This window comes from Buteo buteo, chromosome 3 (assembly GCF_964188355.1).
Source record: "Buteo buteo chromosome 3, bButBut1.hap1.1, whole genome shotgun sequence".
NCBI lineage: Eukaryota > Metazoa > Chordata > Aves > Accipitriformes > Accipitridae > Buteo > Buteo buteo.
Window position 1 is genome coordinate 10,046,364 of NC_134173.1, and position 16,347 is coordinate 10,062,710.

Genomic DNA, 16,347 nt, shown 5'->3' on the forward strand with positions numbered 1-16,347 from the left:
CTCGGGAGTTGTTCATGTTTTCCAGCATTAAAAATTCCCTTACTGTTTATATTATAAACCCCCTACTCATCCTAGGTGATATTCACTGCTACAGTCTGTTCTTGTTTAACAGATTCTCATTCTTTTTAATAGATACCTTGTTTACAGAGGAAAGGAGTACATATAATTCTCCCAATTTGGTCTTACTTAGTTCATTAAAAGTATTCTCATTTGGGCTTTTTTTCACCTTTTATTATTTTAAGAGCTTTTTCTTTTTTTAAATCTTTAACTATGAAGGCTAAAAAACCAATGTTATACTTGAGGACTAGCTGGTGCCAAGCAGTGAAGAAAAATTACTGTTCTTCATTCTTCTTCATTTCTAATCATATCAGCAAAACCTGTAAATGTCTTTGTGTAAGTATTAGATATATTAACCTGCTGAGTTGTCTCCCCCATTATTATTCCTGAGTTTTCTTCTGCAATACTAATTTATAATATTTGTTTTATGATCATTATTCTTGATAGGTATGAATCTTTTCCATCATTACAGGTCAGAGTCAGAAATCATATACCGCTATGTTTTTCAAGTTGTGTTCCAGGAGATGCGCCTCCCTGAGAATCGTATCTGAACATCCTTCATACATAGCAAGAGCTAATCCATTAATCTTCACAAAAACCTTAGATGTATTTATTCCTTTAAATTAGGTTTGTAACCCTCACAATTAAAACAAAATCCTTCAAAATATGGATGCAACAATGATGGCTGCCAGTCATCAACTGCCCCAGGCAACTGGAGATCACCACTTCATGTGCATGTAAAAGAGAAGGCACTACACTTGGTCCATCCCTTTCCACACAAATATACTCTACTATGTAGTATTTCCCTAAATACGGCACAAGTGCTCCTACCGCAAATCCTCTCTTTAAACCTCCCCCACCTACCTTCAACTTTTGCTTCTACTATTCTAAATGGGGAAAAATAGTATTTTGCTATTATGAGTGGAAGTAGATAGAAGCATTCTGTCTGCAGCAGGCTATAGAGCAAACTTGTCAGATATTTATAGTATAATGCATTTTAGTGCCTCAGCCAGCTTTATTTGTTCTCTTTCACAATCCAATCCTACCCAAAGACAATAACACACACTATGTTTTCTGTTTAGCCATGCTATAATTCCTTTGATGCTCAAAATGACTGCTGGAAAGTAGGTATATTCAGGGAGGCAGCCACAAATTGCAAGCAATATTTTCAAACACATTAGAGTGAGTAAGTTTAGTAACCAACAGTTACTAAAATAATTTAAAAGTCAATTTTACATGTGCCATAGCCTCTAGAAATTCATACCATATTTATCAGTGCAGTCTGTATAGAGACAGAGTCTGATCTTTAGCTACTCTGAAATTCTGATCTTGAACTTGAAGTCAAAAGAACTACTTTGGCATGTAAATTTTTGCATAACCTTGTCTTAAAATGTGATTTCATACTAACAGAAAACCAGTGAGAAATCAGAGTCAGATGCCTTAGTATCTGCTGTGCAACTGAAACCTGACTTGTAGAACAGTACTTCCAGAGTTTTACCTTCTGGACTACCTTGAGTTTACTCATTAGATAAGACTTGGAAATAAGCTTTCATAAAGTGAACTAAAGACTATCTTTTGTTTCTAATTTTCTGCCAAGTCTTATGCTTGCCACAGGCTGTCTTTTCTTCCTTCCTTCCTTTACCTGTATGGTTATTGGTGAGTATAAAGGAACAACCATTTTTTCTAGTTTAAGAAGAATTAAAGATCATTAAAATATACCCTCCTACTTTACACAGAATTCCTAACTGCATCCTGGATGCACTGTTATTTATCAATAACTGTGTCAGCAAAGAATTAATATAAGCTACAGAATATTTAATGCTTCTAGATAATGAAAGCCACATTTTCCCACTGGGGTGGTATTAATCTTCCTGAAGCCAAAATTAATATCCTCCTGACAGTTAAGCATCCTGATAGATTATTTTAAGTGCATATTATTAGCATCAACAACAAAACTATTGAATTTTTTCTTCTATCCCTGTTAACACAAAAGGCTGTGCTTAGGGTATTCATAGAGATTGTTACTTCCCCAGAGTGAACAGATTGCTAATAAGTGAGCATCCCCTGTGAGAAATTCTAAAAGAAGCAGGCCTGTTTTTCTCCTTATATTAAACTAGAATTACTTAATGAAAGATAAATGAAAAAATCATATAAAGGTAATTTGGGTATGTAGAAATATTTCCGTTCAGAAGCATCACATGTGGGTGTTTAAGCAAGTTGCAATTTAAGACTAGAAGCAAATTGCTACCAGAATGCTTACAAGTGAAAATGAATGTCTGTAGTTAAAACTGCAATCCCAGTACTCATATCTGTCTCCACAGCATGTTTATTTCACAATAATCTAAGTTCTACTAGCTTAAACGATCTGTACCCACATAGTAATACAATTCCTCAGTGTGAAATCACTGGCAAATTATGTTAATGATTTTACTTCTGTTGCAATCAGTCCCTGTTTCAGCTCCCAGTAAATTACATCCATGTTCATGAAGTCAACATTGTCCTCTGAAACTCCTATGACAATCTTCACAGGTGCACTCCTGCAATAATTTGTATAATTTTCTGGTGGGTTTAGGCTTTGGGGGTCTTTTTTTTTTTTTTTGTTCGATTGTTTTTCGATTTAAATTTTCTGAAGTTAACGATGTGACCTTGTTTTTTTAAATTTTTTTTATTTTTTTTATTTTTTTAAGGGTGTGCACCCTTTCAAAATTGCTTAGGAGACCTGTCCATTTAACAAAAGAGACCAAAACATTCTATCTTTATAGTGGAACAGAAGGAAACACAAGAATAAAAAACAATTAACTTCATTTACATGGCCTTCTGCCTACAAAGAATGAAACATCTTCATCATAAGGCTGATGAAGAAAAGAGAGATACTACAAAAGATCATGTCAATAAAGATTCAAAAAAGATGACTTGCTAAAAAATGTATGCTTTGGGTGAGATTCATTTGTCACAATTTAGACATCGACATTAAAACCTGCATCAGTCTAAAAGGATGACTCAGCTAGTCAGTGTGTCCTAAGGTACTTCTCTATACTTAGGGTGAATGAACTGCACCCTAAAGCACATTAACTTTAAAAGTAATCTAGATGACTACCTCAGATATAGATGTCTGCAATGTAAATTTCTACAATTACATGAGATTATTCTCACCCCATCATCTCACATTGCATTGTAGTATATTTTTAATATTTTCCATTAAGAGAAAAGATGTATTTGTTACATTTAAGCAAAGAGTTTAACTTTCTCACTCCTATTCATGCTAAAAATCTTTTTGAGACCAACCGATGTGTAACGCTTAAAAGCTGTAATAAAAAGGATGTCTATCACCAAATGGAAGACTTACCGTTAAGAACATAATTATTAACATTAAGCAACCACTCATCAAAGGTTATCATATCAACATATAACCACAGTTGTTTTCAAAAGGCATTGCTATTTCAAGTAACATTACCAGCTAAAATTTCTGACCCTACATTATTAACTTCAGGAACTTTCTGCAAAGAAAGCTGTGAGAACACTTATGCTTAATCTGCTATCAAAGAAAGGTGCCTAAGTGGACCAATAAGTAAGGGAATATCCTAACTCTTACTTCTTGCAAATAGCCCAGAATGTCATTAATGAAGTCTGAGACAGAGAGATTACAAGAACCCTTTGTTGAGAACCTGATACATCTTTCCAGGTAACTACTGCTTTGTAGACATGCGCCAGTGACAAAAGCCATTTGGATGAAGCATGGCAAGACAAGGATGACATAGCAACTTTAAGTTCTGAGACCTCAGTTTCCTCATTAACTGGCAATGATGACCGAGATAGAAAAACTGCATTACACAGGGTTACTGAAATCATCAAATCACCTTCACTTTTTACCTATGTTGAAACCCTTGGAACTGAAAGAACATGGAATAGCATGGGTCAGTCTGCCTTGCTATGCTATCAGAAATATTTTTGATAGAGACCATGAACAGCATTTATATCGAGTACAGAAATTTTGATACTGTTTATTGATATCCAAAGCAAAATAGAGCTATTTTGACAACTCACAGTTCTGATAGATGGCTTCTAGGACACTTGTGGGACGAGAAGCAACTTGAGTGCACCAGTATACCTGGGAGGAGATCAACTACACAACCGCGAGTAACAAAGTAATTCCTTAAAAAGGAGTTAGAGGTGCCATTAGGAAAAGACGAAGGATTAAGAAACTACTGTGAGACTGTCATGTCAGATAATGATTTGTATGACCATATGGGTAAGGCTGTAATCTTCAGCTGTAATTTAGGAAGAGCTCTGTATTATCAACAAATGAGAATTTGAATTTTGAACACTGGATGTGATTGTTAGCATTTTGAAGGACTGGAAGAAATGCTTTTACAAAATAAAATCCTTGTGCAACAATAATAAAAAACATTTCAGGAGCAAAAGTCTGTTATTTTGCAGAAAATAGCTGGAAGTATAAAACTTACAGAGAGGTAGAAGTTAAAAATAAAATGTAATAGAGAGCTAGTATGTACATATGTGTATGTATACACACACTCACCAAGGATAACCAGGTTTGTAAATCACACAGGTGCAGTCAGAAGCTAGTTATGCAAGCGTTAATTGAATAATGTTACAGCTGTTCATTTAAGTCCTATCCAACCAGAAATCCATCCTAGAGACAAAAGGCAATTACAGTCCTAATTCATTTTACTTAATACTAATGTTTTATGACTGAATTCTGGGCTATGCCACATTTCTGAATGTTTGTTCTGTAACAGGGATTAAGAAAACCATACAAGCTATTTTACTAGGACTGAATGATGTGAACTGGCAGTCCTTTTATCAGTGACATCTCCAGACAGAAAAACGGAACAGTTTCATCTCAAGTGAGCAGGCATTTCTACCAATACCTTAGCACAGTTATTTGATGCTGGAGAGAAAACAAAGAACCTTACATTGGCTACAGTTTTAGCTGATACTGAGGGAAAGAAGTATTGCAAGATTCTCTGCAGAATGCAGAGAGTGAAACCAACTTTTCTTTTGATAACCAGGATTACTAATGGGAAAGTCACCATCTTGAATCCAAACACATGAATGAAGACATTCAGCTTACTTCTGTCCAAGATGGCTAAATCATTCTTTCTGTTTGGCATTAGAAGAGTATCTTCTCACAAACTCTTTGCCTCCGAGGCAGTTCTGTGGCTCTCAAATACAGCAGAGACCATTTTTTGTCAAATCAACTGCAAGACTGTTTCAGAGGAACACTTGTAAAGGGACATGTAAAGGAAGCCTGTAGAATAACAACCTAAAGAGACTCAAATATTCTGGCAACAAACTCTAGCCCTCAGGACATCTGTTGTGATCTGATGCGTAAGGTGTTCCAAAAGCACTCCCAAGAGACAGCAAAAAAATGGCAAAAGTAATTCTAGTACCTAGAAAGGAAGGTTCCTACTCAGGAAACCTTACTTCATTTCACATCCATCTGCTTGAGTTGAGAACATGTGTGTGGAAAAGTGTCATCTCTTTCCTACCTCGTCACTGGTTGCACGTAAAGGTCTGTGCATTAATCTTTAACTTCTCTCTCCAAAGAAAATGAAAATTAGTATGCAACTCAAGTGCAATTTAGGAATCTGAATCTCCAAGCACTGTCATTCTAAACAACTTATACCCATGACTATAAATGGAGATTTAGAAAGTCACGTAAACCTGTTTTTGATGAAGTGCATGACAGTGACTGACTCACAAGCTTGAAAACAACAAAAACTATACAGTGGCCCTGGTAAATATGTAGATTCATGATTAACCAACACTGACAATAAAACTTTGGAAATGGGTGATCTCCCAGCATTTTTCTTTTTCTGTCTGAAAGTCAACTTTCAGTATTGGTTACTCAGAATTTATTTTTTTTTACTTTGGGGAAAAAAAAAAAAAAAAAAAAAAGATATTATAAGCCAAAAGTATCAGAGAGGAATAAGAAGAATGCAAAACATTATTTAAACAGCCAAAACTGCATGAACATGAAGTTGGTTTGAATTTTAATTTTATATATTTTGCAGAAGGCATTCATGACAGAAATGCAGATCTTAAAATGTTAATAAGGAAACACTGAAGACAAAATTTTACACACATGAAATGTTAATTTTGTAAGCTGACATCAATAATGAGTAACTGCTCAGAAGACCCAGAATGCAGTTTTACAGGACGGCTAAGTCAGCCAAATGGAAAGCAGCTGCAAGGGCTGTCTCCTGACCACTTTTTGCCACCCCAGCACTGTGACGGCACAAGTACTTACGTGGCTATGGGGTGAATCACATTTATCTAGTACATTACACAGTAAGTGGGTGCATAAAATCTTCTGCTAAAACAGCATGAGGTAAAGACGGTACGTTTTTTTCAGCTGCACTATCAACTGAAAACACATCTAAAATGGTCCAAGTTATCACATGGTACAAACTGCCCTTTCATGATTGCAGTAAGACATAAAGGAAATGGAGACCACATGCGGTTAATGGATATTATGCCAAGGCAAAGTCTCTCTTGCCCACAATACAAACATCCACAGTATGAACAAATAGAGAAAGATTTAAACACTAATTTATATTGGTTTAATATGCTAAAATGTATTTTAAAAATATAGGGAAAATGTAATTTTTAAAATTAAGTTTTTAATATGATTAAAATGTTCATGTGCCTATCAAGTCATAAAATCTAAAGCCTGTATGAACACCAGGCAAGTATACTATCTTACAGCAATTTTTTAAGTCTCTGACATTGTTCCATTTATGAAATACCTATATTTGAAACAACAACATTCACAGTAAGCTGATCACTAAGGAGTATCAGAGTGTACAAAATTTAGTGTTTACTTAGAACTGGCTATACCAAAATGGACATGGGCTATTTTTCCTTGAAAGTGCAAGTTCTTGAAACAGCAATGCATTATACTCTCTCTGCAGACAGCTACAAATACACTCAGTAAAAACACTAAAAAATTATAAATAATGCTCCAAAGATTTACTCTGGGATGGGCCAAGTTTTTTAAAAACTCCTAGCATTATTTGCCTCTAAAATAATGAAAACCTCTAAAGACACAACATGCTTACTCAATACAGGAAAATCTCCTTTATACCTGTTGTGAATACTGCAAGTTTATACTATGGCTGAGCACTTGTAACAGTTACCTTTTGTGCAGCAAGATGGAGAGCAGTTCTTCGGCTACGATCAGCTCTATTAACATCGGCTCCAGCCTTCAGCAATGCCTCTGCACAGTCCAGCCTGTCTGCCAATACACAGTACATAAGTGGAGTTCTTCCAAACTGGTCCTCTTTATCTTTCAGCTCAGAGTTTCCTAAAAAAAAAATAATCACATAAAAGAGTTAAGTCTATGAGTATCTAACTAAAAGTAGTACTTTTTCTTAAAAGAGTATCTTATTACAAATGAACAGGGTGATCAAAATAACGGAGTATAAGAAAAACTGAAAGTTACTACTTTTTACCCTATTTTTACTGACATTTATAGGACATTTCAAAATATATTTACAGAAAAATGTACATTAAGAAAACATTAGCTCCACAAATACACCTAACCACCAGTAACATTCTGCAGTGGCGTAATTATAAATAATCTTAAAACAGTTATACAGATCTTGGCTGCAAAGATTACTTTAGAAAATATCAACAGCACATAAACCAAATAGTCCTTCTGAAACCTGTAAACACTGTAACTAAAACAAGCTTTGAAGCCTACTCACAGCAATGTTTAAAAAGTGTTTTAAAAGCATAAACACGTCAATATTACATCAATACCATTATTTACTTCATAGTGCCTTACAATATGGAAACTACTAAAATACTTCGAGCTTTCTTGAATTGATAAGGTTAGTAAGGCAGCAATTAAGCTAAATAAGAAGTCTGAGGTCCTATTAAAAAAAAATCAAAACATTGTATTCCTATTCAGTCAAAAAAAACCAAAAAACAACCAAACCAACCAGTATGCACCCTTAACTATAAAGTTTCATATTTCTATTACATCACCACATAGAAACTAGCACTTATAAATTCATGGGTATCAGCTATCCTACACACCCCAACTCTAAATTTGTCTACAATAACTCAAGGAACATTGAATTTTAGCAGGTAAGTTAATTTTTCTTTTTAAATATTCCCTTGTTTGCATGACTGTTGATGCTTCAGAAGAACTCCAGCAGAGACATGGTTCTTCTTTACAAACACAATCTTTACTTTTCCCCAGCATATTATACTTACCTACATATCCAGTAATTGTATTCTTAATTATAATTTCTATTCATTTACCCAGCAGAAGAGTCAAGCAGATTCAATGTGAATCAAGGGGAATATCAAGAATTAAAATTCCGTACCAACCAAGCCTCTTGCAAAAAAACACTGTTAAACAGGATATTGCCAGTTAGAGCAATCATTTGCTCGTTCACTCTTCTGAGTAAACTTTAAAAATGTTGAGTGAATACCATGTCATTCTCATGATTCATTCTGTAACACCTTCTCTTGCTTAGAAATTGTGATTAGCATTGAGAAAACTCTTTCTGCTCTGTAAAAAACAGTTTAGGAATGTTTCTGAACTCTTTTGTGAATGCAGATATAGAAAAATTCTTTTTGTTCTTTAACCATGGCCTTGTCTTCCCTGACTGCCCCTTCACCTTGACAATTCACTAGTTTTATAACTAATTTTTATGTCTCTAGCAGATTATTAAAAAAAAAAAAAAAAAAAAAAAAAAGTCTTTTACTGACCTGCATCTACCTTCCTCAGACACAGGTTATGTTTTTTGAAGAACACCTTCCTGCTTTTTAATATCCACCCTCACACTGCTGTTTAGCCATGCTTGATTCCCTTCGACCTTCCTAAACTTTTTCTTCTGTTAAGTGCTTTTGCATTCACTTCACACTGTAAACAAGGAGTTCACTCTTTAGACTCATCTTTAGATTCTTTGTAGCAAGTTTTTTTCATTTTAATATCCTTCACCATTTTTAGAGTATGCAACTACAGCTAGCTGCTGTTGCTTATCCATGTGTACTCTGGTCAAGCGTTAGAAAATCTTGCTTAGTTAACACCAGTTCAGGTCCTACACAGCAGTCAAGAGCAACTCAAGAGTTGGTTGTGTTCTGGGTTCACAGAAATTTCTGTTGACAGCCCATTAATGATTTCTAACAATTTAGTTTTAGGATCATATCCTCAATAGCCATTTACCCAAAACATATGAAAGTAACCTTCATTATTATTGTGTTTCCTGTCAATTCAGACTCTCTGATCTTCCTTAGCATGTCACACATGTCTCCATCTGGTCAGATGGACAGTATAAAATGTTAGTGCCATAGTTTCTTATTTAGACCTGTAAATGCAGTCATTAAGCTTTTTTGTGTGTGTGTGTTTAAGCTTGATTTATATGGTCATTTGTTAATCTCATTCAAATCCAAGACTTGTTTTCTGCTTTGGTTTTCAAATGCATATCACCACTCCTCCACCTAAATGGCTTCCATGGATATATCAGAATACACAGTATACAGAAGTAACATTGTCCACATTGATGCCTTCCCTTCCACAAATTTTACATTCTCACTATACAATCAATAGCCTCATTTAAAACATGACATCCTGGTTCTTCCACCTAATTTTTTTTCAGACTTCCATGTATGTAGAAAAATGCATATGTTTGGGATTTCCACACAACTTCAACTGGTTTGTATAGGATGCTATCTTCTCCTACTGTATGACTGCATAAATGAAGATACAAAATAGCTATGACTCCACCTTCTGTAGATAGGCCACTGGGAACTGCATGTATCCTTGTCAGCTTTTCCTCATTTCTTCCTTTAGAAACCTTCTCATAATAAGCATAACAGCCGAGTCCTGGATTTTTTCAATAAATAAATGACCAAAGTACATTTTTATACAGAAGAAAAATCAAATAATAAAAGAAATAGTAGAAAATTACATTTGTAAATTTACACAGGTAATTTTTTTTCCTGTGTGGTTTTGCATAAAAGCTGCATAAGAGTCTGGTCTGAACTTTGTTTAGAATGCAAGAAGGTCAAGTATTGGATATATGTTATTCATTACTCTTCACATCAAAACAATAGATATCAAAAAAGCTTAATTTTATGGTAGCATTTTTAAGACTTTAAAAAAATAATATGCAATGTTTCTAAAGGGGAGTTAAAAGCTGTGCAAGTTGAAACGTCTTTGGATTATTATTTATGTCCTGTTATATGCAACTATATTTTGATGTGGAAATATAAATAAGTAATGTAATTTTTACTAACGCTATTTACATATTGATACTGTTTTAACACTTTTTTAAACACTATTTTTTAACACTTTTTGAGAGAAAAGCTCATGTATTGTCTTTAAATATTCATTTAAGTGTCACCTTATTTTCATTATTGAAGAATGTAATTCTTTATTTCTGCTCAAAATGACAAGTTGTACTATTTACTAAGTGCATTAAAAAGCAGTATATAGAAAAAAATTACATCACTTGCTTAATTAATGCCATGGCCATTAGGAAATAATTCAAAATGTAACATATGACTTAAACAGGAGAATCCAAAATTTTTATTTTCCTTAACTTGATTTGCTAGACTTTCATTTCACAATATTAAAATTTCATTGCAAACTGGATGCAGTTTCAAGATAACTCTTTCCTCTGCTATTAGAAAAAAGTATTTTAAAACTTATATGTACATATTGTGAAGCTGTCAATGTCTTCTATCTCCATATTTTAGCTAAGAATAAACGCTTTTTCCATTCAACAGAGCATAGCACAGAAACATCAGTTATGAACAACCACGCAGCCCTATGCAGCAACATACAGATACTGAGGTCCAAAGCATAACTTAACATGTCACTGCTCCCAGCCAACAAGCCAGTTTCTCTAATTAGCTAAGTACAGTCAGGTTCTCTTCCAGTATTAGTTCAGCCTGATAATTTAGACATCACTAAACCATATTTCACTGTTCAGTGTTAACGTAGCCTCAACAGTGTCTTAAGTATGTTGAAGCTGATGGGACTTGCACAATCACACATATTTTTAATAAGAAATACATAAACATGCATTTCTCCCAATAAGACACATGCACATGGCTCACGGTCATGTAAGACTTGTTCTTAAATCAGCAGTGTGCAAAACTAGTCCCTCTCCCTCAAATTCCAAGTTGCCTTTCTGTTATATAGTTAGAGGATATACAGAACATAGACACTAAAAGAAAGAAATGGTTAAGGTCAAGATGAGCAAAAATGGCCTAAAGCTCAAGTACAACCCAACTAAGTAAAGCAACAGACATCTACTTTCATTTACAGCTCACAAAGAGCGATGTAGCTGATGACAAAGAGTTTCCACGACTGCACAGACTCTGAGTGAAAAACGAGCAAGACCTTCAAAACTTGATGCCAGTAATTTGCTTGAAGCTGTTGCACTGTTTAAGGCAAAGAAACTACCTTCAGCTAGCAGTAGGTTTCCTGTTGTTATTATTTTGTTTGCTTACAAGACTCTCTAAGGCCCTTAGAATGGTCAAAATCCTGTGGGCATTTCCCGAAAAGGATGTCTCTGTGCTCAGGCTAAGAGACAGAACAAGGACTACGAGCTACTATATCACCATCAGGTGATAAGGGGGACTAAGCTGATGAAATTCACTAACCACAACACCTTGTGGACTTCACAGTTGCAGTAAATTATTATTTTCTGCAAATGAGAAAGCACAGGTAGCCTTCAAAACATTCACATATCGATGCATCTAAAATGTGCTGTGGCAAAATTAAATTCTCCTCCACACACCTGCCTAAGAAAGGAAGTTTGTTTGATTCCTCCCCTTTCAGGATCAACATCCTCACCCCATCGGATTATGCATTCCATAAGCTTGTTGTCAGTGGAGGTCACGAACGCCATGGAATCAAGTGGCCCTATTCCAAAATTTAACTCTTATATTCATACCTCATCACTTCCTTACAGTCTATGCAAGCAATCACATCAGACTTTAACATTTCTATGCATTTTTCAAATCAGAAGAGGAGAAAGGGCAGGAAGAAGACATGAATTCTTCTCAATTATTAAAAGATAGACCATCTCTTGTTACTTGCAAGAATCTTGCCTTTTATAATATCTGATCCGAGTTTTATTCAAGCTCCTGCATTGCAGAACATGGAAGAGAGAAGCAGAGAAGAGAATCAAACAAAAACATGCAACTGCATATCTGCAGAATTTATAGTTAACATTCACAATGAAACATTATATCAGAGACTTAGAAGCATTTGTTTGCAAGCAATACATGATAAGGGTTTTAGAATGAGGAGTTAGACTGAATAGACACATCAGTATAATGACTACTATACACATTATTGTGTTCTTATAAATGATTAAAACAATTAGATGCATTTTCTGAAAACTCTACATAAAAGCATTAAATGCAAAATGATCCTCCAAACAAAAAATTTACTTTTGCTCTCTTTTTGCCTAGGATTAAAATCATACAGATGGGTTTTAACACTGAAGAACTGTTAATTAAAGACATGTTCAGTGTTGTATAAAACATAGAAAAGAAAATACTGTGAGTATTCCCCAAAGCCTGAGATCATACAATTCTAAAACAATGTGATACAGTACTAGGCAACTCACGCAATGCAAACAATTAGCACACTTTTGTTAGAGCACTGGTTATACAATAAACACTTGGCATGTACTGTACTTTATGGTATTTAACCCGTAGGCTGTTTAGAAAGTCCTGTAATTAAGCATCAGCAGTGGTTAACATAAAGAGACACTTTGTTCCAAAACCCACTTTCTCTATAAAAATTTCTACTTACCTTTGGAACATGGTATCCAGAACACACTGTATTATTTCAAACACCGTTCCTTTAAAATCACAGGCTACTGGGTGGCAGATTACACATGCATCCATACTCATGAATTATATGCAAATACAATGTATATGTTTGTATACAGTCACACACACTCCATCAAGCTACAGATGGGAAAAGCAACAATCACCAAACAGGTTAGAGGGGGCTACTCTAAGAGACTGTTTAACCAGCCTCTATGCCCCTCCTATGTTAGTAACTGAATAGGGAAAACTCAAAGAGGAAAGTAAGAATGAATTTAGGGGTAAAAAGCCCTCCCTAAAAGGAGAAAGTCAGACTGTATGTTACTGCATATACTGCTAGCTATATAATCAAGATGCAAAGCTTGGCTGTGCTAGGAGAATGTTGTTAAGTGATCCAGCATACGCTCACTCACTGCTGAAATACTGTCCTGAATTAGACGCTGCTGCTAAGTGCAGCCATGAAGTTCAGTGAATAACACCAATTGCTCAATTTACTTCTGGCATCAAGTTATACTTTCAACAGTGCCTGGTAAACAGCTAAAAATATTACTCTGATGCATTCTTCTTCTGCTAGGCAATTCTTTTTTTTTTGGGTCCTGTCCTGGCAAAAGTAAGGTCTGTGTCATATCCTGTCAAAACACGACAAAGCAGAAAAGCCAAATTTTGCTTGCTATTTGCAAGGATTATGCAGTTTTCTCTCCCATGTAAAAATAACACACAGCATTTTTATTTTGTTGCTGCATAATCACCATTAAAAGAATAGTGATTTCCTTATCTGGTTCTAATGGCTGTTTTGTGGTATGTTTGACAAGGCGTACCAGCAACACAGAAGTACTTTTTCCTTTGTGTTTTCAAAATACATCTTTTGGCTGTGAGATTAACAAAAACACACTAAAGTTAGCAAAAACTCTTTGTTGTTGCTTCTGATTGTTAGCCAAGATTTGAAAACTCAGACTTTTTTTTCCCTCTCCACATGCAGGCAGAAGGTTTTTTTAAAAACCCAGGTATTTAAAGCTACTCTGTAGTTGCATCCCACAGATTTCTATAAGCATCTCCATATCAACTGCTCACCTGTTGTTTGTAAAATGTCCTACAAAAGACTGAACAGATAGCATTAAATGCAAACAGTATATGTTTGAGCCATCACATGACAAAATAAAGTTGAAGGCCCCCAAAAAATACTTGTTTCGAACAGCGGAGCTTCTAGAAAGTCAATTCCCTCAACTTTTTTCTTTTGTTTGAGTCAAATCACTTCCAATTGTCTTTTGAAAGAATTAGATATATCTTGTAAAGAAGAACCATTTACTGTTTTCTATACAGCTTAGACAATAGATCCACATAGCTTACTATCCTATCTTCAACACAGGTCAGCAGAAGATACATAAACTTGACTGTTGGTTTAATATGATTACCATTAAATCCTTTACACCCATTAAAACTGACAGTTAATGGCACAAATACAGATTAAGTTTCTTATTATTTCACAGTCCTTCCCCCTTACCAAGCTGCAGGAATGGGATCTTCAAAAAACACTGAGCAAATAAAGCTTCTACAGTATCAGCTGGAATTGCATCTAATCAGAAACTCAGAAAATCAAAGTCTTTACCTATCATATCATAGCCTTCCAAATGTATGTAAGATTGGTTTTGGAACACAGAATATATACTGCTTTTGAAAACTACTAACCTGGAATGCCACACAGGTCTTGGACGTAGAGGGAAGGCAAAATCCTGGGTTTTTTAATGGATGGGAATTTTTTTTTTTTTTCACTTCAGCTTCAGACTCTCTCCTTACCTTCAATTTGTCTTGAGAAACATGGTCAGTGTATCAGAATCAAAGTAAAAAACAGGGCTGGCTCATTTTGTCCCCAAATACTACACAGTGACAAGACTTCATTAACTATAATAAATGACCTGTAAGACAAGTTTATCAAATTTCCCACAAAAGCAATTCCAAAAATAAGGATTTGCAGCCAAAATATTTCAGCCCAAAGCACTTCTCCACAATTTCAAATTCCCTGAAACAGGAGTCCTGAATAACTCTTCTGGTTGTATCACTTACCAACTTTATATTTTACTTCACACAGAAGTACCAGTCAAAGGCAACAGGTAATAAAAAGTAAGGAAAATCAGTCATATTTTCAGGACTACATTTATTCTAGAAATACATATAATCAACAAATGAAAACATATATTAAAGATCAGAGCAGTAAGTCAAAACCAAAAAGCTTCAGTTCTGAAGTAATCCAAATGCATCTACAATGAAAACATTTACCTGCTATTAGCTTTTGGAGGGTACTCTTATCTCCATTAACAGCAGCAGCATGCACTTCAGATGCTAATGAGGAACCACTGAAGAGGCAGTTTGCTGAAATATTCATACTCTTTCAAGGTATTACCATAGGTCAGATCTGCACCACGAACATTTTTTTTAGGAATTCAGTTCTAGAAAAAAACCACAATAAAATAGAATTAATTTTAGAATCAGTCATTAAAATTACTCAAGCAATGCTAAAGAGAATACACTTTTCTGTTGAAAACAGGAAAGAACAAACACGTTTCTTATTTAATGGATTAAATCTACCTCTAACCAAAATTCAACCAGAAAAAGCCTACATTAAGGAGATATATACTTATATATATATACACCTATATATTTATCTACAAATCCAACAGACTGCTCTTCAAAGTGTTGCTGTGCATGCTCCAGTTCAGTAACCACTGAAGTTTGTTATCAACTTGATATAGTCTTCCGGTACTTGATATCTGGTGGTATTCTATCATGATGGTCTACGGACACATGCAGGACAAGATTTATAAGTTGAAGCAGTATCTTTTATGTGACCAAATGGCATAACTAAAACAATCAGATCAGCTTTCTAGATCATAAGTGTTCTTCAAACCTGAACAGAAGTGGGAAAACGCGTAAGAAAAGCCACAATGAATTAGACCAGAAGTCTGGCTCTAAATCCTGTCTCAAACTGACCAATGGTAGATGCCAAAGAACAGAGCAAATATATATGTTTATATAAAATTATTATATATATGAATTTATATATATGAATATGATTTTTTGTCCCCTTCTTCCAAATATCTCCCATTCTACATTTATTTCTAGTTCAACCACTTCCTGAAGTGGACTTGGTTTCTGTGTATTTAGTACTTTGCAAATTCTGCTTATTTTTAAAATTAATTTCTCTACTATGAACATGTCCAGTCTCCTCTTAAGATTATGCAAACTTATAGCATCCACAACATCCACTGGCAAGCAGTTCCATGCCACAACCGAACAGTGTACGTACAAACCGCTGGCTTTCATCTGCCTTGTCCTGGCTCTTGCCATCTGAGGGCTCTTAATCCTTGTACTGGAAGGGACAGTAAATAAACAATTCTTATCTATCAGAAATTATTCTACAGACTTTTAACATATCCTCCCCAATCATATCTTCCTCTAGCTGAAAGA

The 16,347-nt window shown here is 34.9% G+C and overlaps 1 protein-coding gene across 4 annotated transcripts in view; it reads right to left on the reverse strand.

Moving 5' to 3' along the window:
- Positions 1-16,347, reverse strand: part of INVS (inversin) — a 98,761-nt gene that overhangs the window by 77,568 nt on the left and 4,846 nt on the right. For 3 of the 4 annotated variants that reach the window (XR_012649734.1, XM_075022811.1, XM_075022813.1), the window contains exons 2-3: positions 15,160-15,329; positions 7,218-7,384 (exon numbers count right to left, since the gene is read on the reverse strand). Coding sequence is in view for 3 of the 4 variants with exons in the window: in XM_075022811.1 (XP_074878912.1) it covers positions 7,218-7,384; positions 15,160-15,265 (273 nt within the window). In the remaining variant the exon portion in view is untranslated. Of the gene's footprint in view, positions 1-7,217; positions 7,385-15,159; positions 15,330-16,186; positions 16,338-16,347 lie in introns of those variants that run through there. The other variant, XM_075022812.1, reaches the window with a different exon arrangement.